Source organism: Alligator mississippiensis, chromosome 11, assembly GCF_030867095.1.
Source record: "Alligator mississippiensis isolate rAllMis1 chromosome 11, rAllMis1, whole genome shotgun sequence".
Lineage (NCBI taxonomy): Eukaryota > Metazoa > Chordata > Crocodylia > Alligatoridae > Alligator > Alligator mississippiensis.
In genome coordinates, this window is record NC_081834.1 from 29446156 (window position 1) to 29470426 (window position 24271).

At 42.8% G+C, this 24271-nt stretch overlaps 1 protein-coding gene and 1 long non-coding RNA gene across 5 annotated transcripts in view; one reads left to right on the top strand and one right to left on the bottom strand.

Moving 5' to 3' along the window:
* The window catches only part of PEAK1 (pseudopodium enriched atypical kinase 1), a 199584-nt gene extending 191714 nt beyond the window's left edge, over window positions 1-7870 (top strand). For all 4 annotated transcript variants that reach the window (XM_059714751.1, XM_059714753.1, XM_059714752.1 and 1 more), the window contains one exon: window positions 249-7870. In XM_059714751.1, coding sequence (XP_059570734.1) covers window positions 249-1403 — 1155 coding nt within the window. In that variant the 3' untranslated portion in view covers window positions 1404-7870. The remainder of the gene's footprint in view (window positions 1-248) is intronic.
* A 4242-nt stretch (window positions 7871-12112) lies between these two features.
* On the bottom strand, window positions 12113-23897 carry LOC132243991 (uncharacterized). The gene is made up of 3 exons (XR_009455607.1): window positions 23206-23897; window positions 21938-22020; window positions 12113-14845 (listed from the first exon to the last, which is right to left on the bottom strand). It is a non-coding gene; the product is annotated as an uncharacterized LOC132243991 (long non-coding RNA).
* Between the last annotated feature and the right edge of the window lie 374 nt (window positions 23898-24271).

Here is a 24271-nt window from a genome sequence, read left to right on the forward strand (position 1 = left end):
GGAAGAGTCAAAACTGGGAGACCAACTCAAAAAAGGAGTTTAAAAATCTGGTCCTGAAGGACAGTAGGAGAGGGCTTTTACATTTTGCCTTGGCTAGTTTTCAGCATTTGTATCCAGGCAGTGGGCAATGCTGGCTCCCAGCAGCCATGTGCTTAAAAGAAGAAAATATTTCCAAATGGAAAGTTCTAGTTATTTATCCTCATTCTGTTTTTTGTTTCTGTTCCTCCCCTTCCTCCTCCCTGCTGCAGATTTGTAAAAGCAAAGCTAAAGAATCCCAGCAGTATTACCACAGCTTGGCTATCCGACAGATTCTGGCTATTAACTTCAACATCCAACAGGACTGTGGCCATTTCTTAGCTGATGTACCTGTTCGCCTCCTTCCATGGGAGGATCCCAATGCACCTGAGGCAGAGGAGGAAGAACAGGATGAGGAGGAAGAATCTGCACAAAAGAACAGAGAGCCCCCCTCCAGTGGAGAGGCTTCACAGAAAGACAGCTCAGGCAGCCAGGGGACTATCAGCAAGCAACGTAGCCGTGTGGTGGTCATCACCCGGGAGGTTCCATACCTCACAGTGGCTGACTTTGTGCAAGAGTCCACAGCCCGCCATGCAAATAGTCCAGACTTCTATGAGAGGCAGGTATGCCTACTGCTTCTACAGCTGTGTTCAGGCCTGGAGCACCTAAAACCCTATCATATCACACACTGTGATCTGCGCTTGGAGAACCTGCTGCTGGTGCACTCCAGGCCGGCAGGTGGCCTTTTTAACTGTGAGTCTGCAGAGCCCAATCCCAATGCTGCTTGCCCAGCCAGACTAATAGTGAGCAATTTCTCACAGGCCAAACAGAAGAGTCACATGGTGGATCCAGAGGTCTTACGGGATCAGTCCCGCCTGGCTCCAGAGATCATCACTGCTACACAGTACAAGAAGTGTGATGAGTTTCAGACTGGCATCCTCATCTATGAAATGCTGCACTTATCCAACCCATTTGATGAGAATCCAGAGCTGAAGGAGAAGGAGTACACCCGTGCTGACCTCCCCAAGATCCCTTGCCGTTCCCTGTATTCCCAAGGGCTTCAGCAACTTGCCAGCTGCCTACTGAACCCCAATCCTTCAGAGAGGATCCTTATTTCTGATGCCAAGGGAGTCCTTCAGTGCTTACTGTGGGGTCCACGGGAGGATTTGTTCCACACTCTCAGTTCACCTTCCAGCCCAGCGCGGAGAGATGCTGTGCTACAGAACTGGCTGGACATCAAACGGACGCTGCTTATGATCAAGTTTGCAGAGAAATCCTTGGACAAGGACTGTAGTGTCAGCCTTGAAGACTGGCTTTGTTGTCAATATCTGGCATTTGCCACTACAGACTCACTCAGCCACATCGTAAAAATCATGCAGAAACATTAGTTTGTACAAGCTGTTGCTTTTCCTTAAGCACCCCATAATCCTTCTTCCATTCTGCCCCATCCACCTCATCCCAGGGCTTACACTTTGCACCAGTGATAAAACAGAAAAAAAATGGACTAGTTCTCAAAGCTGGCAACCCTGAGCAAACAGGTTCTAACTGGAAATCCTGTCTCCTGTTATCCAAATGATGGAGACATCGTTCTATTCCGAGGCCTAGCCATGCTTAATCATAGGCTCTACAGTTGTATAAAGATTAGATGCTTCCTGGCTTGGGTTAATGTTTCAGCAGACTGAAAAAGGAAAGAGAGAAACTTAATAAAGAGACCACTATTTTTATTTTACTATACAGTAACATGAGTTCCCCTTCCCATTTGGGTTGGCTCTGCCTTTTCTGAATGTAGCATTTGCAGTGAATAACAGTGGTAATTTATTATCCCCAGCAGAGACAGGTTAATAAAAAAAGGAAATCAAATCATCCACCCATATGTAGAAGCCCTCACTGAAAAAAAAATATTGTTCCTTTTCCATCTCCAGTAAAAGGCTGTTCCCCCCAGTTTAGTCCTCCACAACTAGAAGGGATTACTCTGCCCAGTGTTCTCATCCAAATGGGTCCTTGCCTTAATCCACTCTGGAGTCTCATTTTGTTCCCAAGTGACGTAGTCCTACTGATCCGAGCTGGTGGTCAATGGGCAGCATTCATTTGTGGTTGTCTTCTTCTTGGCCTCAGATTTGTTCCCTGTCCATATCCCTTCTAACCATGGATCCCAGATTCCAAGGATCCTCCCTTAATCAGCCCATGATCATCAGCCTAGAATAGCTCAATTGAGAAACAGATAGAATGATTTTTTTCCCCCCTCTTTCTACCCCTACCCACGACCTGATTGTTGTGGATTGTAACCATCTCATAGACACAACAGTGTTAAATGAGCAGAACGACATAACGAGGAAAACTGAAACGTCCCTCTTGTCATAGAAAGCACTAAACCATGGGCTTGAAATGGACAGAACTGACATAACCAACCCTCCTTCTGTGGCTGCTCTGCATCAGGGATGGAATTAGCATCTGCCTCCTTTTCTGTGTTTTATTTGCATTTGTTAGCCACTTGCGGCATATTGCAAAGCAGGACTGAAACTGGCAGTGCTGGTCTGTTGGCAGGAGATTGAATTGTTTAGAGCTTGTCTGTGTGTAGCTAACAGGCCACATGGAGACAGTTTTATTGCATATGCAATTCTCTGGGGCTGAAAAGGATAGGGGCAAAATACTGCTACTTAATTACTGCAAAAGCTCTAAAGTTTGGCAGGTACAGGTAACAGGTTCCCCATAGCAGTGTTTGGCTGCATATCTCCTATTAGTAACCAGTGTTTACCATGCACCCTAAAAATGGAATGGCTGTCAAGATCGCTCTGAGACCAGAGCAGATACAGTTTTAGTGTGAGAAGAAGTTACTGGGTATTAAGGTGACAGATTTAAAAAAGCTTCCATCCTTTAAAGCATTTATAGGTGAAAAGCAGCCACTGGCTTCCTCTTCTGATTAGTGGCCTTTTCCTATGGGACTGCTACAGTTGTAGAGATGGTCCCTTTGCTCAGTATTGCTAGGCTCAGAACAGTCTTATAAATAGCTCTGAAGAACATGTTTTGTGGCCAGGGATAAAAGTCATACTGATTATTATGATCTGGGTGGTGGAAAGCAGACAGCCCTAGTTTTGAGCCTGTGCTTCTCTCCTATGGATATATGTGCAATTCTTGTATGTATTTTTAAAAGCTGTACATTACAGTGTTTACGTTACATACCAGACTTTATCTAATGCTAGACCTGCAAACCCTTCCTTACTTTCCTGGCACATAAACACGCAGCAATACATGTGCTGTTCCTATGGATTGATATTTCATTTTTAATTGATGAAAACTGTGAGAAACCAGTTCACTTCAGCCTTGAAAACAAATAGCCACTTTTTACAGCATTTGCATGCTTGGAACAGATGCATGGAAACAGAACAAACAGGCCTACTGACATGAGGGCAGAGAAACTCGCCCTGTATGTGCACCATACATTTGAAGGGGGTGACCTTTTCTGCATCGTTTTCTTCTGGCATCGGCCAGAGCCAAGCCCAGTAGTTTGTGGAACCTACATTGATTGTGCAGTAGCGTAGAGAATGTTTTGTGACTTTTTAAATGTTTTTAAACTGATTAAATATCCTTTTGTTTGATTCACCTGTATCAGAGAGGGATCAGGCAAAGACAAAAGTCATGTATTTTAATGTGATATGGATCACTTTAAAAAAAAGTGCAAAGAGTTGGGGTGGGGAGGCAGCATTGGGAGTTGGGCGGGGGGGGGCAGGGGGGGGGAATGTAGTGCACTAAAGCCCCAGTTCCTTGCATGGAAGAGAGGCTTTGACACTAATGTTGAATAGATGTGAAGAAAAAAGCATTTGCAGAGATTGCACAAATGTTAGATGCAGCTCAGCTTCATGTGGACACAGGATACATAAGGCCCAATGGCTTAACTGTGCTGAGCATGACAGGTCATTGAAAAGCAACCTGCTACCTAACCAGCAGTCACCAACCCTTTAATCTTAAGGACAGGGCACTGCTTCTAGTTTTGTGAGGTCTGGTTTTGTTTCCGTTCTTTTTTTTTTTTAACAGCTCCTTTATGCACGTAATTTCTCACCCAACAAATACATGCTGTCTGAGCAGCTCATGGACAACTGACCACTGCAGTAGGCACATTCCTTTAGGCCATCTGGTATATTTTTTGTATACATGGACACGTGTTCTCAAATGTCACTTTCATGTCAAAATGCACATGCAAAGTTAAATATTGAATGTTTTGCAACCCTGCATATTTAATGCAGCTGGTCTGAAGCCTTTGTATGTCTTTGTTCTTTAGATATCTTATTTCAGTTTCTATTTCTTGTGATGACTTCAAACCAGTACTCATTTTAGTTCTGCAGTATAATCAAGCATGGATAAATGTTCACTACCAATCTCTTTCTTATGTAGCAATGGGTAAACTTTAGTCATTTGTAATATCAGTGTGATTTTTACTTTTTTTCTTTGAAAAATGAAATAATGGTCAAGGAAGGCAAACACCAACTCTCCAGAGCTTCCTTGGGGAACCCTGGGGCTGCCTCTGCAGACTTCTTGGAAGATTATAACTGTATGTGGTGGCTCCACAATCCTGGCTGTGGATGCACCACTGAAGTACTTGAGAATGTATATTTGAAAATGATTGTAAACAAACCCCAGGGAGCCTCCAGCATATTTAAAAAATTGAGAGAGAGAAATCCCCCACCCCTTTTGCTTTGTCATTGGGATTCTCCATGTATCAGGAATTAAACCCCTGACCATGCATATATGCACATGGACTTGCACAGGTACAGCATTTGGTTTTTAAACAGAGCTCTTTCAACTGAGCTCCATAACTGAGAAAAGCTGCAAGTCCAAGATAGCAGTATTGATTGTAAATATATATTTTTCTATTACTAAAAGCTACCATTGACTATTTTTTAACATAAACTGTATAGATTTTTCCAGTGCAAAATAAGACCTGGAAAATCAAATACAAGTCTGGAAAAGAATTTGAGTGAGTGGTTTCTGAAACTATTAGAGCCACTAAAAACCTCTCTAATGTTTTAGAGAGGAGACAATCTAAATCAGTGATTGGATTCACAGCATATAGTGCCTTGTCAAAGAATTGGAATAGGGAGGAACAGGTCGAGGGAATCTCTTTCCACCTGCTAAAAGCCCTATAAATAATCCTACCCACATAAAGAAAGAAAAGATTTCTAACAGAATAAAGGAGATGGTGCGCTTCATGTGATGCTGAGTCAGTTTAGTGAAAATAATTTTTACTGGGGACTCAGTTACAGGAAGAGGTTCTTTTGAAGTGGTTCATAATGCCAGATGACAGCAAATCTTTGTGGATTTTTCACATTTGAAATTGAGGCCAAGCACTGGGCAAGAAATAACAGGTGAGCTGTCACTTGGTCTAGGCCTAATATACTAAAATTCAAGAGGTCTATTGCTTTGACAATCTACTGCAGACACTCCAACTTTGGAAGATGAAGAACCTAAATAGGGAAGAATAGAATATGTGGAAGGTGTGCAGCTCCTTTTATGTACAGCAGAGGACCTGTCTTAACACTGGTGGCATGGGCACACCACTGATGGCGTAGTTTTGGAAAACAGTCCATATTTAATGGAGGTTGACTTTGTTATGTGTTTCTCTGGAAAAAAAGAGGAAAAAGTTAATCTGTTTTTTAAACCTCTGTAAGATCCAGGTAAACATACTATTTAGCCAGAGCCTACAGGCAACAACCCATATAAATGTGTGCACGGAATGCTTCAGAAACTAGCATATCCAACATTTTATTCTATCATTTCTGTGATGGCAGAAAATAGAGATAAGCCTTTTTTAAAACCTTCAGCCATGCAGTGAACCTTAAAAAGTAAGTAATTGAAGTTTGGCTTGGAATACTGTGGTGCCAGAAATCCCATCCTGCAGTCCAGAGTGAAGATAGTGTTTACACTATCTCACCACTCTTCAACCTAGACTTTACCTCACCACCTGCCAGCAACAGAAAGAAATGAACATTGTAGTGCAGGGAAATTTCAGTAGGTTAGAGGGGAGAATATATTGTTTAAATTAATCTAACTCATGTCTGCAGTCAGAGGGGAGGTTGCAAAGATGCCTCATTCTAGGTCCATAGCCGTGAACTGCAAAATGTGTATTTGTTGCTGAACTAAAAATGTCTTATGGCTGTTTTCCCTATTTGGCATGATGGCTAAAGAAAGATAATTATTTTTTCTATTTTAAAATAGAGACCAAGTCCTGTTCTCTCTAAAGCTGATAGGAGTCTTGCCTTTGAGAGTAACACCTTGCAAGGCCTTTAATGCACTTTCTTCACTGAATTGATAAAGATTGAGCTTATTGCCCCACAGAGGTAGTAAATGGGTATTATTTCCCTGCAAGGCTGGACCATCAATGTTACATGGCTCTAGGGGAGGTAAGATTTCTGAAATCCCAAAGTACATGCACGGACCTCCAGTCAAAAGGATCTCATTCTGTGGTATAATCCATCTATGCTAGTGTTAGTGGACTAGAATTTGAGGGCCCTCTCTCCCTCATATGAAACAGAGAGAGATTTTTTGTATTAATAAGATTTTAGTTATGGAGTAGGCAAACACCAAAGAAACGCAGCACAGAACCTTGAATGCTTCAGTAATCAATACTGTGCCCCAAAACATTCCCATGTGGTCACCCAGACAGTTTTCAATGAAAAATGCTTTTGTCCAAAAAAAAAAAAAAAAAAAAAAGAACAAAACACTGTGCAGACTTGCTGGGAGGCGTCTTCAACTCTAAAAACAAACCAACAAACAAAACCCCAACCCACCTGAGCAGAAAGAGGCCTTTGAACCCCTCCTCCTGATCACTTTTGTGTTATGAAGAATTTGTAGGAGACGTTTGCCTAGATTCTGTTATTCACTTCGCTGCAATATTTAAAGGCTTCTGTTTTGAATAGACGTAATATAAAAAAACACCTTGGTGGTTGGGAGATTTCTTAATGAATTTAAACAATGTGCGATAAGCCTTCTTGCATGGGTGTTTGCCACTCCTTCAACGTCTCGTTAGAGGCCACGTTGTCTGCAGAAAGCTTTCTGAATCAGGGGGAACTGGCAGTGGAGCATGAAATGCTTAGCTTACCTGTATGTAAGCATTTTGCCACTCTGAAGAACTTGTCCTGTACTTCAAGCTGCGAGAATCCATCTTTTTGTTTTAAATTCCAGGAAGGAAGGTTTCAGGGAATTAGAAGAGGTTGGAATTGTTTTTATATGGAAGAAATATATATTCATGTATGAAATATTCTACACGTTAAAATTATATTTTGCCCCCTTTTTGTTGAGTATGTATAATTTATATATAGTATATTTAATATATACTATAAGTTTACTTAAATTTTAACATACCAGTTTCATAAAACAAGTGATGTCTCTTCATGAAAACTATTTCCAACTTCTTGTCCTGAATCCTTTGATTTGTTGGTTTCAGGAAGTTTTGCAGCCAAAATCTTTTTTGTTTCTTTTAGACCTTAATTATACTTAGCATTTAAGTGCAAGAACACTTCCATTTTTAATAAAAAGGGGTTATTTTATTTTGAAATTGGAAAACTGATTATCTTTTATAAATGGGGTTTCTTTATAATCCCTCAGATAAGGGATATTTTTAACTTCAACTCCATTGTCCTGGGTAACTTGTGTTTGGGATTCCTTATACCATTGCTTTATCTGGTGCTTCATATCTATATTTACACATTTTTATATTAAAATATATATATATAGATATATAAACTCCCAGCCTTCCTTTGCGATCAGGGGGCCGTTACACTCTGGTTTGCTGTGGTACTTTGCTGTGTACTCTGTGGCATTCATGTTACTGTGTAAATAAACTAGTTTTATTACACTGAAAGTCAAATGTGGTCATTTTATTTATCTACCTATATTTTTTTTTCTTTTTTTGGTTTTCCAGCCCCAGGGATTTATACTGAAATGAATAACACCAGAAACATGTCTGACCATGGCATGTCAGCGAATCATGAAAATTGCAGAAAAATGTGTGCTAAAAGGAGAGCTGAATGTTCTACAGTAATGTGCACTGCATTAACAAAGCAGATGGAATGGTTAATATCTCCCACTTTCCTCAGTAACATCAGATATACTGTACTTAAGCAGATAATTCAGTTTTCATAGCCTTTCTACCTAAGGGTTCCTTGTCCTCTTTCACCAGTATGCTCCAACTCCAACACTGAAGCAAAGAAAATCCATATTGCACATTAATTCAGGTCCAGAACTCCCTTTTACTCCTCTTTAATGCAATTCAGTTCTGCCTTGGAAGGAAACCTGCTTCTTGGGGCTCAGAAATGGATTCAACTGCCACCTGGTAGGCTTCTGAGTCCTGTGTTTGTGCACCCTTGAGTGTCTGGAGTGAAAAATACTGTCTGTAGTGGGGTGGGCAGTTATTTGGGCTGAAGGGCCACTTAATAAGTTTTGGTGAGCTGTTGAGAGCCAGAGGGGCAGCTACAGAGATGCCAATTGATCCTTATCGGACCCACCAGCTGCCACTGAGAGCCTGAGGATGGCGGGCTGCACCCTGCATCACTCCATTCTGCCACAGCCAGGGTTGGACTGGGCCGAGCTGGGCCACACAGCGCACAGACTCCTCCACCCCACCCCATCCCCACACTCAGCTGCCCCACACTGTGCAGTCCCTGGCACCGCGGGCATTGACAGCCAGGTCCTCACGGGATGGGGTATAATGCAGCATGCTGAGTAGACATCCTGGCTCCCTGCTGCAATGAGCTGCTGCTGCACCACACCAGGAAAATTGGGGACAGGTGCTCCAGGCCAAACTCCTCCCACAGCTGGTACGTGCTCCCTGCTTAGCAGCATTACAACTCATTGTGGCAGACAGGACAGCTACTTGGCGCGCACTGCATCCTGCCCAATCCTGTACAGGCCCAGCAGCCAGGTGGGGAGGGGAGGGAATGGATGCGGGGGGGTGGAGGAGTCCATGCACTGTACGTCCTGGCCCAGTCCCAGCTGTGGCAGAAAAGAGTGCTGTGGGGCACAGCCCTCCCTCCCCAGGCTCCAGGTGGCGCACACCAGGCTGGATGGAATCAATTGGGCCAGATGCAGGCTATGGGCCATATTTTGCCCACCCCTTGTCTACAGTAAGGATATTTTCTAGCAGGTTCCCACAGTTGATAAACATAATTGACCCCCAACAGCCTTATCAGGGATGGGACCCCCAACATGCAATTGGCCAATGGCAGCTGTTGTCAATCAGACTTACTCTAAGAAAAGTGACAGGACACATGACCTAAAATGGTAATGGCAGCATGGCTACACTAGGGCTTCCATTCTTGTTAGTGGAGCTGAGCCAATGTTAGCAAGTTCCCTAATGTGGACAGGGATTAAATGACCTGCTGTGAAGGAATAAAATGGTTTTGGTGATATTTATTTTATTCAGTGTGAAAAAGTGGGGTGGCTTCAAGGCATTCATCTGCCACAGAATTCACATCTCATCAGATCCATTACCTTGAAGCATACAGCTAGTTGGAGGGTCCGTTCAAAAACAGATGGGATAATATATGTTGTCTATGATCATGGAGATGTGTTTCAATAACAGTGAGATAAAGCAGCCCTGTTTTTGTAGAAAGATTTGATAGCCAACAATAGGAGCTGCAGATGCTAATTTATTAGTACAGAACAGATGACACTGAACATTTGGAGTCATTCTGTGGTTCTGCATGAGAACAGCACCATTTGCAAAATACTCTGTTTTTAAACCCTCAGGGCTTGATTCTTCTCTTATGCTGGCTTTATACAGGTGTAACTCCACTGACTTTAATGAGGTTATGCTAAATCACAACTGTGATCAAAACTGGATCACCAAATGTTACTTTTTGTGATGCACTATTCACATTTAACATGCAGAGCCTTCTTCAAAACCCTTTCCAAAGCAGCAGCCTGAATTCTAAGCTATTGTCCTCCGCCTCTTCAAAACCACCAAGCTAACCGGGACTCCATAGGTGTCAGTAAATATGTAACATGTTTAACAAACTGAAAGAAGGCATTTTGGCAATGCTGGAGTAATCCCTGCTCTCTTTAACAAACTGCCATGGACTGAGCAAAACAAAAAAAACTGGTGGGTAGGATTTATAAAGTGTGTCAGTGGAAATCATAGTAAACCACTTAAGGAAAGCAACAGCTAAGAAAAGTCTCAGGCCTTGTCAATGCACAGTAATTGCATCAGATTACTAAAATCTATTTAAAAACCAATTTAGTTAAGACACTGCAAACCCTTACAAGAACACACTAACTCTCAGTCCAAATCTGGCTTTATCAGGTCAGCTTGTGGCCGTATAGTAATTAGAGCTGCATTGAGTGGAGCCAGGTTTAAACTAATGTAAGTGTTTCCACTCAAGGTTTTTCACCGACTTAAAAAAAGCTGCAAATAAACTGGTACAACATCTATGGCTAGAACCCAGCCTCAGTGTTCCTCAAAGGACTGTACCACTGAATATTTGGGACCTTCCAGGCCACCAGTCTGTCTTCTAAAATGCTCTAAAGCTTCAGAGAAAGTCAGTTAGGCCTCCTATTTGCTCAGTTATTTGCTGCTACCGACCATCTGAATCATCCCCCAGCGGTGTGAGGCTTGTTAGCTTGCTCTAGGCACTGACCTGAAGTTGCACACAAGATATAGGAAGCTTCAGTTACTAGCAGCCTTTCCTGAATGCAGAAGAACCTTAATGGTTAATTTAATCCAGCCTAGTGATGCCCTGTGCTTGACAATGGTAGTGCAAGGGATTAAAAGAACAGTGACATCCCCACAAGAACAGCTCAGAGTGCCTCATTAGAGCACTGCAGTGAACGGCAACAGGTGTAAGCTAGTGTCTGCACTTCCACTCACAGGTAGGTGTTGGGGACCTAATAGTATCAGAGTAGCACTGGTGACTAGTCTCTTCCTGAACTTATTTCCAGCTGATGGAAAATACCATGTGCAGAATTCTTTAACAGTGCCCAGGCTGACCTGTGTCCTGGCTCTAGCAGGTAAGTGTATGCTTTAGCACCACATGCTGCATCTTTCATATTTCACATATGTTATGTAGCAATTATTTGTACAGGGGCAAACAGTCACCAGGACCTGGCCTGCTATTAATTGTCCAACATGCATGAGAAGCAAGACACTGAATTCCAGTCATAGCATGTAGAGCTGCTACATTCTTGTCAATGATGTAGTTTCAGATGTAGACTATGCCCAACTTTTACTGCTTTACATACCCAGAAAGATGAGCAGTTGTGAATGGAGCAATTGTCCTTGTTGGAAAAACGTCTGTCACTGAAACTCACTCAGTCCACTGAACATAACAAGGAAGTGTTTAAGTCCTGCATTCCCTCAAAAACTGTATTTGCCTTTCTTACACTATGCTTTTGGCTTCTGCAAAATACAAAGTGCTTGGATATCACAATGCGGAACACAGGATTGGAAAACAGATAAGTAAATTCAATTAGTTTTTCACCCGTTAAAGTCAATAAGGCTCTGAAATATTCCTAGATTTATTTATAGATTTTAAAGCCAGAAGAGGCCATTTGATCTTCTTGTCTGAGGCTATAGACTTCCACCCTAGTACCCCAGTATTGAATTCATCATTTGTGTTCAGATAAAGTGTGTCCTCCAAAAGGCAACCCATCTTGACCTGTAGACATCAAGAGATGGAAAGTCCACCACTTTCTTCAGCAGAAGGATGAGCATCCTGACTTTAGGTGATACCTTCAAAACTTATGGGCTAGGGACAGAAGTTACACATAAACCAGTTTAAGTGATCAGAAACTGGTTTAAACCTGTAACAGAACAGAAGCTCAGTACACACAAACCAGTTTCAAAATGGCTAAAACTGGTATAAGATAAGCCTGGTTGCATGTCATATCAGACTTAACTGATTTGGGTCAGACCAGTTTATGAAACTTCTGTCCCACACCCCTTCCTGGTTCAAGTTAAATTACAGCCCCCCAGCATCCCAGTATGCTTTTCAGCCCTGGGCTGGGCTGGGCTGTGCTGTCTGCTCCAGAGAGTAGGGCTGGCCCCACTCCTCTGCTCCCTAGCTGGAGCAGTGAGTGCTAGCTGACAAAGCGGTGGGGCAGGCAAACCTGGCTGGGGATGGAGCCCAGTCTGGGGGGGGTGGGAACTGACTTCCCGGGCAAACCCCGGCTGGAGTCTGGGGCCAGGGAAGGGGGGGTTAAACACCCCTTCCCCTGCTCAAACTTACTGCTGGCTGCAACTGTGGACTACAAATCCCAGAGGCCCCTGAAAACAGGAAGAGGAAGTGATGAGCAATGCTGCAGAATCCTGGTATTGTGATTTTGGACTGCAAATCCCAGAGGTCTCAGTGGCAGCAGGAAGAGGAAGTGAACACACAGCTAGAGAGCTGTGCTCTACCACCCCCAGCTTCTCACTTGAGTCACTGCAGGCAGGCAGCTGCATTTCCTGAATCATTGGTAAATAAATGTCTGTTCACTTCTGCTTCAATTTAATCTGTGCAGTTTAGACCACCCTGCAAAGACTAAATCGATTCAGCCTCCGGACTTTTTGACCGTCTGTACCTAGCCATGAAGTTCACTTATAACCTGTTGCCATCTGAGTGGTTTAAAAATTGAGACATGATATCACAAAGCTGGTCCTTCTTCTCTCAAGGCCTGAATTCAAATCCTACTTGGATCCCTGGGAACTAGATCTCTCTCTCCTCTTGACTGGAATGAGATAGACTGATCTAACACCCTAAAAATATGCACTCAGCAGTTTCTGTTCTCTTGGGATGAAACTGTTTTAGTTGCATCAAGAGAACTGCATAGGGGCACTTTAAACTAGGGATGGCCAACCTGTGGTACATGCCATACATGGCATAAGCAGCTTATGTGCGTGTCACATAGCAGATCAGAGAGGGGACAGGCAGCACAGTGGCAGATAAGGCTGAGAACAGGAAACAACAGCAGATTGGGCAGGGAGCACAGGGCAGGAAAAGAAGCAAAGCAGCAGACTGGGCAGAGCAAAGGGATTGAAGTGGCACTGAGGGACAGTGTAGGGCTAATTTGTGGCATGCCTGCTTTAAACACCAAGTGGTAGCAATATTTCAGGTTTGTAAGCATTATATCAATACACATAAAAAATTACATAGCTTTGAGCTTTCTCTGTCAGTGTCCCCTGAACAATATGAAACCAGCCGCAGCATTTTTTTTGCTGCTGTTACAAAGGGTCTTTTGTTACATCAGTACTGCTGCAGAATCAGGGCATGGAATAGAAGAGGAAACCAAAAATAATTAATAGTCATAGCAAATACACTGGAATCATTGCTGCATTTGAAACCATACTATACAGCTGTAATGGGGCAATTTACTGTGGCTAGGTTCTTGCAGCCCACCCCTTCCAATGCCAGAAAAATCAGACTTAGTATCAATCCTTTGTTTCAAGGAACAAATAGGATGCTACCACTAATGCAATCAGCCTGCTTTGTCCAGTCTTAATTAATGACATAACCCAAGTTAATACTGCATAATATTTTGTTGCAGTCAGGACTTGCAATGATGCCAGATTGTCTTGTCCCTACGTTTTTATTGTGTGACAATGATCCAAGGTATTTTGATTTGGTTGCTTTGCAGGTTTAATATCTTTCAGCGCAAGAACAAAACTTTTCTACTAAGAGTAGCATTATGCTTCCATCTAGAGGAGAAACTCATGAACACAGCTAGTCCAGCATAAATCTAATCCTCCATAAAGGATGAGGTAGGGAAAAGCAGTTTTTAAAAAGGAATTTTCACTCAGTTACAGTTCCAATAACACATCTGAGTTTTTGTAACACTGCATGTTTTACCTGTGAATTCTGCTGCCCTAGAGGAACTTTCCAGCCTCCATACAGCATATGAAGATTAACCAAAGCCTTACAGCTGAGAAGACTGGACTGTAACAATCTACCTTCAAAGCAGGGAAGGGAAACAAGTGCTCTTCTAAAGAAAATTAGGTTTTGAGGCCTGAATCAATAAAAGTGTCCTAGTCCCTTACAAAAGTATTGTAATGCTCAATCACATTACTGCTGTAGATGGACAAATATCCTGCTTCCAGTAATAGCCAATATATGCCTTCATAATTTATCCAGCTACTATGTACAATGTTTATATTCATAGAGGCAATAAGTCTCCTTCCCAGCTTTCAGTAAATTATTCTTAAAAGCATAGGATTTACTTTCTCCCTTATCATTGCTCCAGTTTGTGTATCAGTATCTGTCACTTATGACTGCTAAAGAGTCAATGTTTAACACTGTGTCAAAGACCCTGCAGTATATCCCTACACACAGAACAAGAAATACTTGTGGGATATTAGATGCTATGATACGGTACCTCTTGGTAGGCAATGATTTTTATTGGTAATAACTATAAATGCTGGTTGTCATAATCATCCACTGTTTTTAAAAATCCAGCCCCACAGCTTGTCTGTCTGACCTTGGGCAGCAATGAATCTTAAAGATTTGTCTCTTTGTTTGCTTTCTTTTTTCATGTCATTGTGTAACAAGGTATTTAACATAATTTGCAGACTTGTTGGAATCTGACATCGCTACCCCGTGAGTACTTCTAGTATGGCCTCAAACTTGTGACCCCTAGACTCAGCTGTATGCCTTAGCACCCACATCACCCCAGCCCCTGATCTCTTTGCTGCAAGAAGTATATCCCTTTGAGTTTACTGCCTGGAAGGCCACAGCTTCTCTCCTCCCCTCTCTTTGTCTCTTTCTCTGTCTCACTCTCTCTCATGCACACTTGTATGCAGACCTTCTTTTTTCATTGCCTGTGCCTGGACCTTTTCAGTCTGTATCTTGCCAGGCGGAGATGACCAAAACTGAAAGGAAGACATTAGATAAGTGTTCTCATTCCCAACAAATCTTGTAATATTTTTAATTGCTTGGTTTGTACCTTTGCCTCCTGGCTGAGTGTGGTGCCATCCATAAGCCCACTTCAATCTATAAAGTCCATATCTACCCTGCCTTCTGCCTGATTTCAGACTAACATGGCTAACTATAGTACATTTCTCCTCCAGTGTTACATTTCATTAGCTGTTTTGCTCCCTTCTGCTCTGGATTGCTTAAGTCCCTAGGAATGCCCTACAAACCTCCTGTTTTAAATTAGTCCCAAGCAGATTTCACTAGCTGACTGATCCTGCTGCAAATCACCCATAAGGAACACTGATACCAATACTGCTTCTTGGGTGCCGTTGATGCCTTACCTCTCCAGAAGACATGTACTCACTACAATTCATTGTCCCCTCGAGCTTAACTGGGCTTTTTCCACTTACACAACAGTTCAAAATCAAACGTAATTATTATATGTACTTCCTAAAGTTCTAGCCAAGTACTATCAATGCCTGACTTGCATACAGAGCCTTTCATCAGCAAATTTAGAAGCATTTTGGAAATGAGGGGCAATATCAATATCCCCATGCTACAGATGGAGAAACTAAGGCAGTGGTGTAATAACATGGCCACCCAGCAAGCCAGTGGCAGAGCTGGAAAGAGAAGCTGCGTGACCTATGCCATAGTCCCGGGTCCCCCTCATCTTCCCCAATAACTGCCTAAACATAGTTTTGAGCTAGTTCCTCTAAAACCATGCGTCTCCACCAATGGTGGATAGACCTAACCTATTTTGATAGCAGTTTGCCCATTGTACAGTAATTTCTATCAAGATCTGCTTCAGAAAGAAAACAGCACCTTTACACAGCAGCTAGAAGGCAGGCAAGTTCAATCCTGCCTCACTGAAGTCAACTGGAAGCTCTCTCTCTAATTTCAGTGGGAGCAAAGCCTAAGACAGAGATGAAAGCATTTTACCTGTCCTCTGCCAATGTTTTCCTGTCTCTTTCCTCTTCTGCCTCAGAGAACAACCCCAGCCATTCTGCTTTCCAAGTGTTGGCTTCTGAATGTTAATACTAGATGTCTCTGTCTTTGTGACAGCTCACATGCTTCAGCATTATTGAATGGATTGTTACCAGGAGGCCATGGGGAAACAGACTTCAGGTGCTTAGCTAACCCATTTACATGAATGGGAGTCATGTCGCTCACTCCCTGGGCATCTCATTGCAAATGTGTATGTTGGACTGTGGCATAGACAAATAGTGATATTAAGTCCCAAACCTATTTAATATATTATGATGATAGATTTATGCAGTTCCCATTGCAAGTTTCAAAGCTCTAGATTACAGACTATAAGCACACTGGCTTCATATTACTCCTTCATAAGAAGGCTGTCTCTTCTAGTGTGAAACATTATACCATTTTTGCCATACCAGTTATACTACACAATAGCTGAGGGAGAGAGACTGAAGGAAAAGATAGTATCCAATTAAAGCAATGGGAATAGAGAGTAATTATCCTGGAATTTGTTGGGAGGTTTATGCTAATCACTATTATTATAAAACCATGAATGGCTATAGCTTCTGTATCATGCCTTAGATAAAATGAAGCCCAGAATCTCTAATATCATGCTGGAGTATTGGTACAGTACTGACATGTTGGGAAGAGCGCCATCTACTTAACAAACTATAGGACTCCATTCATCTTGACCACAGGAAGCCGATTACAAGGTGATTTTAGGAAACTACAAATCTTGTTCTGTTCCAGTGCCATTTGTTGACCAGCTGGGCTTCAGACATTACAGCAGCCTTACAATACTGTCATGAAAATGCATTGGTAAATAAGCTTCCCTCCCAGGGTGATGGTTGTAATAAAACGAGAAGACACTTGACAAGGTCATCAATGTGCTGGCCCAGGCTGAATAGAAGTTTCCAAACCTACTTTACAGACAGAGTACATCTGGGGAAGAGGTCTGCTTCATCCTTCCCTGTGTTGCTTTGCCATTGGTCCACTTCCCATTGGTCTCATTTAAGTGTGCTGGAGCTCTGGGCAACTAAGATGTCCAACATCAAAAATGGAAAACTTGTTATGTTCCTCACCACACCCATGATGGGCAAAATGCAGACCCAGTGAAACTTTTTGTCTAAGCACTGCTCTGTGTGCCTAAGAATATCTTCCCCATACAGAGAAACACTTGTTATTTGTGTGACTATGGGCTGCAGCTCTCAGTAAGGAGGGCACAGCCAAGCCTTCATTTTTTGTATCAAACTTTTATAATCTGGAAATCCATAGAGCATTTAGGACCAGAACTGACTCAGTCAGACTTCAATGGAGCTATGCCAGTTTGCAACAGCTGAGGGTCTGAGCTGATATTAAGGGGAAACTTCCTCTTCCTTTCCGCCTGTCAATACTTTTCCTATCACTATAACTGAAATAAGTGGCCAAACCTGCTATCCATGTGACTATAAACTCCAAATCTCAGTGAGGAGAGCAAAGGGCAGCATTTGTGACTTCAATCATAGCCTCTAACACAAACTTTTGATACAACTTCCTTTAATATCATGAGCCTTCCCTGTGCTTTTTTTCCTTTGTCTCTGATTTTCTTCAGAAATCTTCCCCTTTCCTCATTAATTAATGTCAACTTTCTATATAGTCTGTAATCAGATTATCCATTTATACCTGCTTAAAGCAGCCAGGATTGATTAAAATAAAGGGGTGGACATTGTGTTATTTTTAATACAAATTATTTGGTTCCTGAGGTGGGAATTGAATTAAATGGAAGAGCGATTTAACTAGGGAATAAATTAAAATGGAATCATACGACTGCAAGATTTCCTCTCTCCCAGTAGCAGGTATTACCATGTATTCTCTTGATCCTCTGAAAACAGTGAAAGGGTGTTTTGTTATAACTGCATTCTGGAAATGCTGACTTATCCTGGAGATTGTATGATGAATGCCCACAATTTTTAACAATTTTCAAAGGGATATATTGTGTAATACAAAATGATACAGATTGTGTAACGGCTACATGTTAAAACTGCAGCTGCAAAGAAAGCTTTCTGCTGGGTTTTTATATCACCCAGTGTGGGCTGGATTTCCAGAAATGCTATTCCCCATATACAGCTCCAGTATAAGGGAGTAGATATGGGTGCTTAGTGCCTCTAAAAAAATAATCACTATATTCACTGCAATAGGGGAATTTCCTATTATGAGTATCCACTGATTTTTTTTTTATCATCACTTTATAAGAATCCCATCTTTCTGCTTGCAAAGTGAGCTCTGTCTAAAGTGCACTTCTAATGGGTTTGATGTGAAAACTTACCTAATGGTTTCTAATTTGGATGCATTTACTGGCTCTGAATAGCCCAGCGTACAAAAGATTCCAGTCTAGGGTTCTATCATGAGCAATCACTAGGCATATATTGGCTCTGGGCACTGTCTGAGCAAAGGAACTAGGTTTACTTTTCAATTTTAAATTTGCCTTCTTGGATCCTACTGCATGTCATGACTTTTCATCGCTGTTCTCTGCTCTGCCTTAGCATAATAAAAGCATTGGCATGATGTGCTTTTTAAATTCTTTTTTGGTGAGCATTTAAACTGCTTTTAGAGAAATATTTTAATTGACTTTGATTGATTGCTTGTTTTCTCTCTGTGATAAATGCTAATTATTCAGCTGAGTCGATTGGCTTGTCCTTATAGCAATTTGGCTTCCCTTAGAAATGTGTAAAATTACCTTCTTCATGATTTAAATGTATTCCTTTGTACTAACAAAGTGATCCAGCAAGTGTAGTGAGCAGATTATCCCTTTCTGTGTATTTTAAATGCAGCAGACTGCCCTATAAAAGCAATAAGCAAAGCCAGAGAAAAATCTTGGTATCCTGAAGTTGTGACCTAATTCTGTCCTTCGTTTCTCTAATGAGATTCCTCTTTTCTCCAAAACATTTTAAGTTCAGAATAGCTGCCCTTCTACAGAACAATCCTTCCTCTCTGCTCAAATAGGCCACTTCAGGAACAAAGGCAATAACTGTGAGTAAGCCTCTGGAACAAAACAACCGTAGTGCTTGCAATGGCGCTGAGCGGCTGGGCTGTAAAAACCTTCACATCTCTAGAAAAGGCTTTCTTGTTTCAACTGTGGCTGCATCTTACACAACAGAGAAAGAATGACTTGACTGCTTGATTTTTAAAAAGGTATCTGTGCCCACTTGCTGTCAGGAAAAGGGATTCTGACATTTGAAGGCATGGTGGCCTCAGTCTTAGAAAAACTCTCTCATGTGCCTGTATAAGCTCTGTGGCTCAGTGATATATTAAATGTCACCAAGTGTGCTGCATTTTTTTAAATGTGGGATGCAGACCCAGGGGTTAGCTCAGGGTAGTCAGGAGCTTCACAAGAGGCCTGACTCTGCTGTCATACTAGACAGCCTCAATTCTCAGCTGATGAAAATTATAACCATTGGGTGTGTCCAGACAAGTGCACACATGTGTTTTGTGGCACCTCAAACCTGTTTGTGGCACTGCAAAACCACATGCGGTGAATGTGCAACTGTGTGTCACACTGCAAATTTGTAACGTGCTGCCAAAATTTGATACCAGGATGTTCTGGTATAAAAAACCACCCACAAAACCCAACAACAAAAAACCCTACTGCAAAAAGGAGCATAGTACACGTGGCAGTAGATTGCACTACCAGAAATGGAGCCTGGCTGTCCAGACCCATGCCTGGCCAGGCACTGTGCAGCCAGATCAGTGTTGCTTCTGTCACAGCAGGCCCCCAGGACCCCAAGTAACACTGCTGGGGCCAGAACAGGTGCTGGCCTCAGCCTCCCCTACCCCACCTGGGACAATATGCCGCATGCTAGAGCACATGTGTAGGGGCATGCCCGAGGGCGCAAAGTGGTGGCACAAATGTGTGCTGCTGCTTTTCGTGCTCCTGGAAAGGTATACCTCTGTATATGGGGACATACCTACTGAAACTATAGAGATGCAGTGACTGACACCATCTCAGACTCATGGTTCATAGGGCTACAATGGGGCCCACTGGTGAAGTGGATATATATGTATACCATACTTAATAAATGTTTAGGAGCATAAGTCCAATATCACTTCAGATATTTAAAAGTTTGAATTATAAAGCCATAGAAACCTAAAAACTCCTAATAAGAGGCAGCTTGGAGATGGATAAATTTTTAAAACCAAACCATTCCTCTGTCATTCCAAAGTACAGTCAGTATGTTAATGTCTTTTATAGGAGTATTAGTATAGGCTGTCTATGCATGTGCTCAGCGGTGCAGGGGAGGGAGTGTTATACTTAGAGTGGTTCCTGAACAGCCACTCTAATTAAAATGGTTCACTGTCACGTATATTAACCCCTTGTGCATTTTAAAATGGCTATGGGATGCTTTATCTAAAGCTCATTCAGTGAGGTTTAGTTAAAGCATCCCTGCAGCCATTTTAAAATACACAAGGGCTTAATTCACATGACAGTGAGGAACACTTTAATTAGAATGCAGAGCAGACTCTAATTCTAATTCGTTCTAATTGTGTTCTAACTAGAATATGAATAAGCACATGTATAGGCAGCTTAGTGTCACCATTCTTGGTGAAAAAGCTGCAGGTCAGACCCATGTTGTTCCTGTTTCCTCTAGGAAGCTTCACCCAGGTGTTTGTCAGTTCTGTAATCCTTATGCTCTGTGTTGTGCCCAGTATGTTGTATTCCTTGCCTATTAGCTAGTGCAGGGGTGTCAAACTGGTCCAAAGAACCATATCATGTGGCCTGTAGGCCTGTGCAGAGCGGCTAGTGTTCACTTCGGATTCGCCTGATTCGGGGGACAGAGATTCAATTCGGTGATTTGAATCACTGTCCTGAATCAATTCAGCCGAATCGCTGAATCACACAGGCCCCATCCCCTACCTGCTCTCTCAGCCCCACCCGCCCCTGCTCCCAGCTCTTTGAAAAAATAAGCCCAGACTCACTGGCTGCTGCCTGGCAGGGGATGATCTCCGCTCCCCCCCCCGGTCCTATGCTATGTGGGGGACTCTGCCATGAGCCCATCGACACCCCCCCCCGGCTGCCCCAGCTCTCCCATGGCTGTCCCGCCCACCCTGCACATTTAAGAAAAAAACCCAATAAAACAAAAAACCCAGGGCTCACCGGGTGCTGCCAGGTGTGTGGGGGGTGATCCCCGCTGCCCCACACCACATTGGGGGCTCTGCACAAGCCCCCTGAAGCCCCAAGGCCACTGCAGGAGCTGGTAAGTCCTGGGTTTTTTGGAGGGGGGAGGGTTTCTTAAAAGGCTGGAGCTAGGGTGGGCAGGACAGCCGTGGAGGGGCTGGGGGAGTGGGCAGGGGTTGTGGGGGGTGGAGGAGCAGGCAGGGGATGGGGCTTGGCAGTGGTTCCCCCATGGCCCCCTCCCCTCTCTTCCAGCCCCCTCTCCCTCAGCCCCTACTTACCAGCTTGGAGTCCAGCTCCCTGCTGCAGCAGCCAGGGACTGCCTGAATTTCTGAAGCTCTCCAAATCAGTTTGGAAAAGATTTGGAGAGCTTCAAATAGATTCGGACCTTTTAATTGGTCCTCTGATTTGATTCAGATTTGGAGATTTGGGCACTGAATCGGGCCAAATCTCCGAATCAAATCAGCACCCAAAGCTTTGCGCAGCCCTAGTGGCCTGTGGGGCCCATAGAGGGGCCAAGATTTCAGGGGTGAGACAAGCAGGGGAGGGCAGCAAAGGGCACATAGACCTGTCGGTGACGTGCCAGCAGCAAGAGGCAAGCAATGTCTATGTTCCCCCTGACAGCCATTGCCACCACTCACTTTGCATTCAGTCCAGCCTGTGTGGAGCGCAGACCTCCAGATCCAGCTCAAAGCGAGAGATGAGTTTCACACCTCTAAGCTAATAGTTGATTCATGTCTGTGCAGCACTTCAAAAATGTAAAATGAGGGGGATATGTGGGTCAGGTTCATGACCTCCCTTGCCAGCACCTTCTCCAAACTCCTATAGTGGTAGGGTTGAGAAGAGAAGTTCAGAACCCCACAAAACTGGTGCATGTATTTGTAAGAAGGGAATAGCAGATGAAAAATTTCCAGTACTCTACCTGTTCATGTTGGAAGCCTGTTTTGAAACATTCAGAACTGGAAAGGCTATATGATGTCACTTGACCATGTTGGCATTGCCTTCCTGAAAGAAGAAATAAAATGAGTCTGTTTACTAACAGTCACCTTCTACTGGTGTGCAGAGAAGAGGCTTCTGAACCCTTTATGGAACAGCACTCTTCATACATCCCAGGTCACTGGGAACCTTAATGCCCTGGGCTAGCCCTAAGAAAAAAAAAAGCTCAAAGCTTTACTGAATATTGCAAGCATGGCCAGTTCTTCTCCTGTAACTAATACTGTGCCCCAGTCTTACTTAAAACATTAGAATGGATTATTTGGGGAGGGGGGGAAAACAGGACACATTTCTGTTTTGCCTGCTATGAAGCCCCTATTCAGGAATATGGAGCCTAGATCCAACTGCCCGTGGAGGCAATTGGAAACTTCTAGTGACTTCAGAGAGAGAAGTAGGCTACAGAGATCCTTCTAAGACATTACATTCATTCTTTTAATTAGCATAATTTGCACTGTCTCTCCTTAAATTCTCAAAGATGCATCAAGTATGGAGAGTGACCCTGTACATAGTTTTCTGTTGCTGTTTTATTTTTGTTTTTCCTGAGCAGGATAAGAAAATCTGATTGCCTAAAATCCACTGCAGGAGTGCTCTCCCTAATGCTTCCCACCTGCACTGGTTTGCTGTGTGGGAACACTGACTGATCTATCCCTGACAGTGATGAGAAAAGTAAGAATGAAACACAGCAGCTATTTTTTTCTGTAAATATATTACGATTGGGTAAAAATAAAAAGTACAAGAATGGAAAAATCTATGAGCACCATTGTGTATTCCTCTTGAACAAAACCCCAATGATGTATTCAAGAAGAATTGCATTAACATTGGGAAGCTCAAAATTTGGCCTTTTCCCCCTCAGTTTTCAAAGCCAATGTGATTCTTTCTTAATTTTCTAAATAAAGTCCTGCACTATTTTATTTTTATGAAAATCAGTCGTGAGTAGTAACCCAATATACAAGTAAGGTTAACAGACCATCCTGCACAACTCATTGCTTGAGAACAACTGTACGATAAAAAAGCCAGTGAGTGCATACTCCTTTTGCTAAGGAAACATTACAGGTTAAGCCCCCAAGAGATGGGAATAAAATACACCAAAATGGAAAAGAAACAGAGTTTTTAAGATCCTGGCGTCTTTGTAATTCTGATGGGTTTTTGTCCTACCTCTATTGAACTCTCATTACACAATTCAGAAAATGCCTTCACCTCCAAAATATCCTCTGAGCATCCTAGGAAGATTCAAAGCCTCCATGGCTTGATATACATCTCACACTCAGCAGCAAACTCTGTGATATCCTATGAAGCCCTTTCCTTCCTGTAGAATAGGTAAATATGATTACTGTATTGCCCTTTGTTACCATTTCCCAGGATACCGAGTAACCCCAATCTCAATTCCCTACTCCCCCCACTGTATTCTCATCTGTCAGCTTCAGCAAAAAATAAAAGATCAGATGTAAAACACCAAACATGCACTTCCAAAGTCCTACCCACCATCCTCTGTAATACATCAGACCTACCAAGTGATTTTTCAGCCTGGGTTGCTGTATTGCCCTGACCTGTGGAGAAGTAATTCTCTAATGAGATAACAGGATTGCTGTATGAGAGAGCTAGCAATGACAAAATTGCCTTAGTAACAGCTTCCTATCCCTGCAGCAGCTGCTTGATTGTTGTGGGAAAAAGCTTATAAATGCTGTGTCTAGACATGGACACTTGACACTGTTGCTGAGTTCATAGGCTATTTTAGCCACAGGGTCCTTTATGTGCTAAAGCAAGGAGGAAGCATTGTGCAGTGTTGCATGGAAACCAATGCAATATAATCAGAAATCTATGGAGGATGAACTAACTGCCTGGTATTATAGGATCTCAAGCAACTCTGGGTAAGGAATCTGATTCTCCACGCTGCTCCATCAGCTTTATGATGGTGTAGAATTGAACTGAGCACTGAATCATCTCTAATGGTGCTATGAAGTACAACAAGGCATCAACCATTTTGAGCAAACTCACCTCACTGTAGAGGTGGATAAGCAAGAGAGACAAAGGACAAGGGCTGCAACCCACCATCACCTGGATCCACTCCTCCTTCCTGGGACAGTTTGTCATGCCTGCAGTTGAATATGCAGATCTCAGGTGGGCCTCTTCAGTCATTTCCAGACTCACCAATGACTTCATCTACTGGAAAACTGTCATCTTTGTATGGACTGCCAACAAGGACAGGTGTAAAATTCCACTAAAATTAATGGAGCTCATGGTGTAACAGACTGAAGAATTGGGT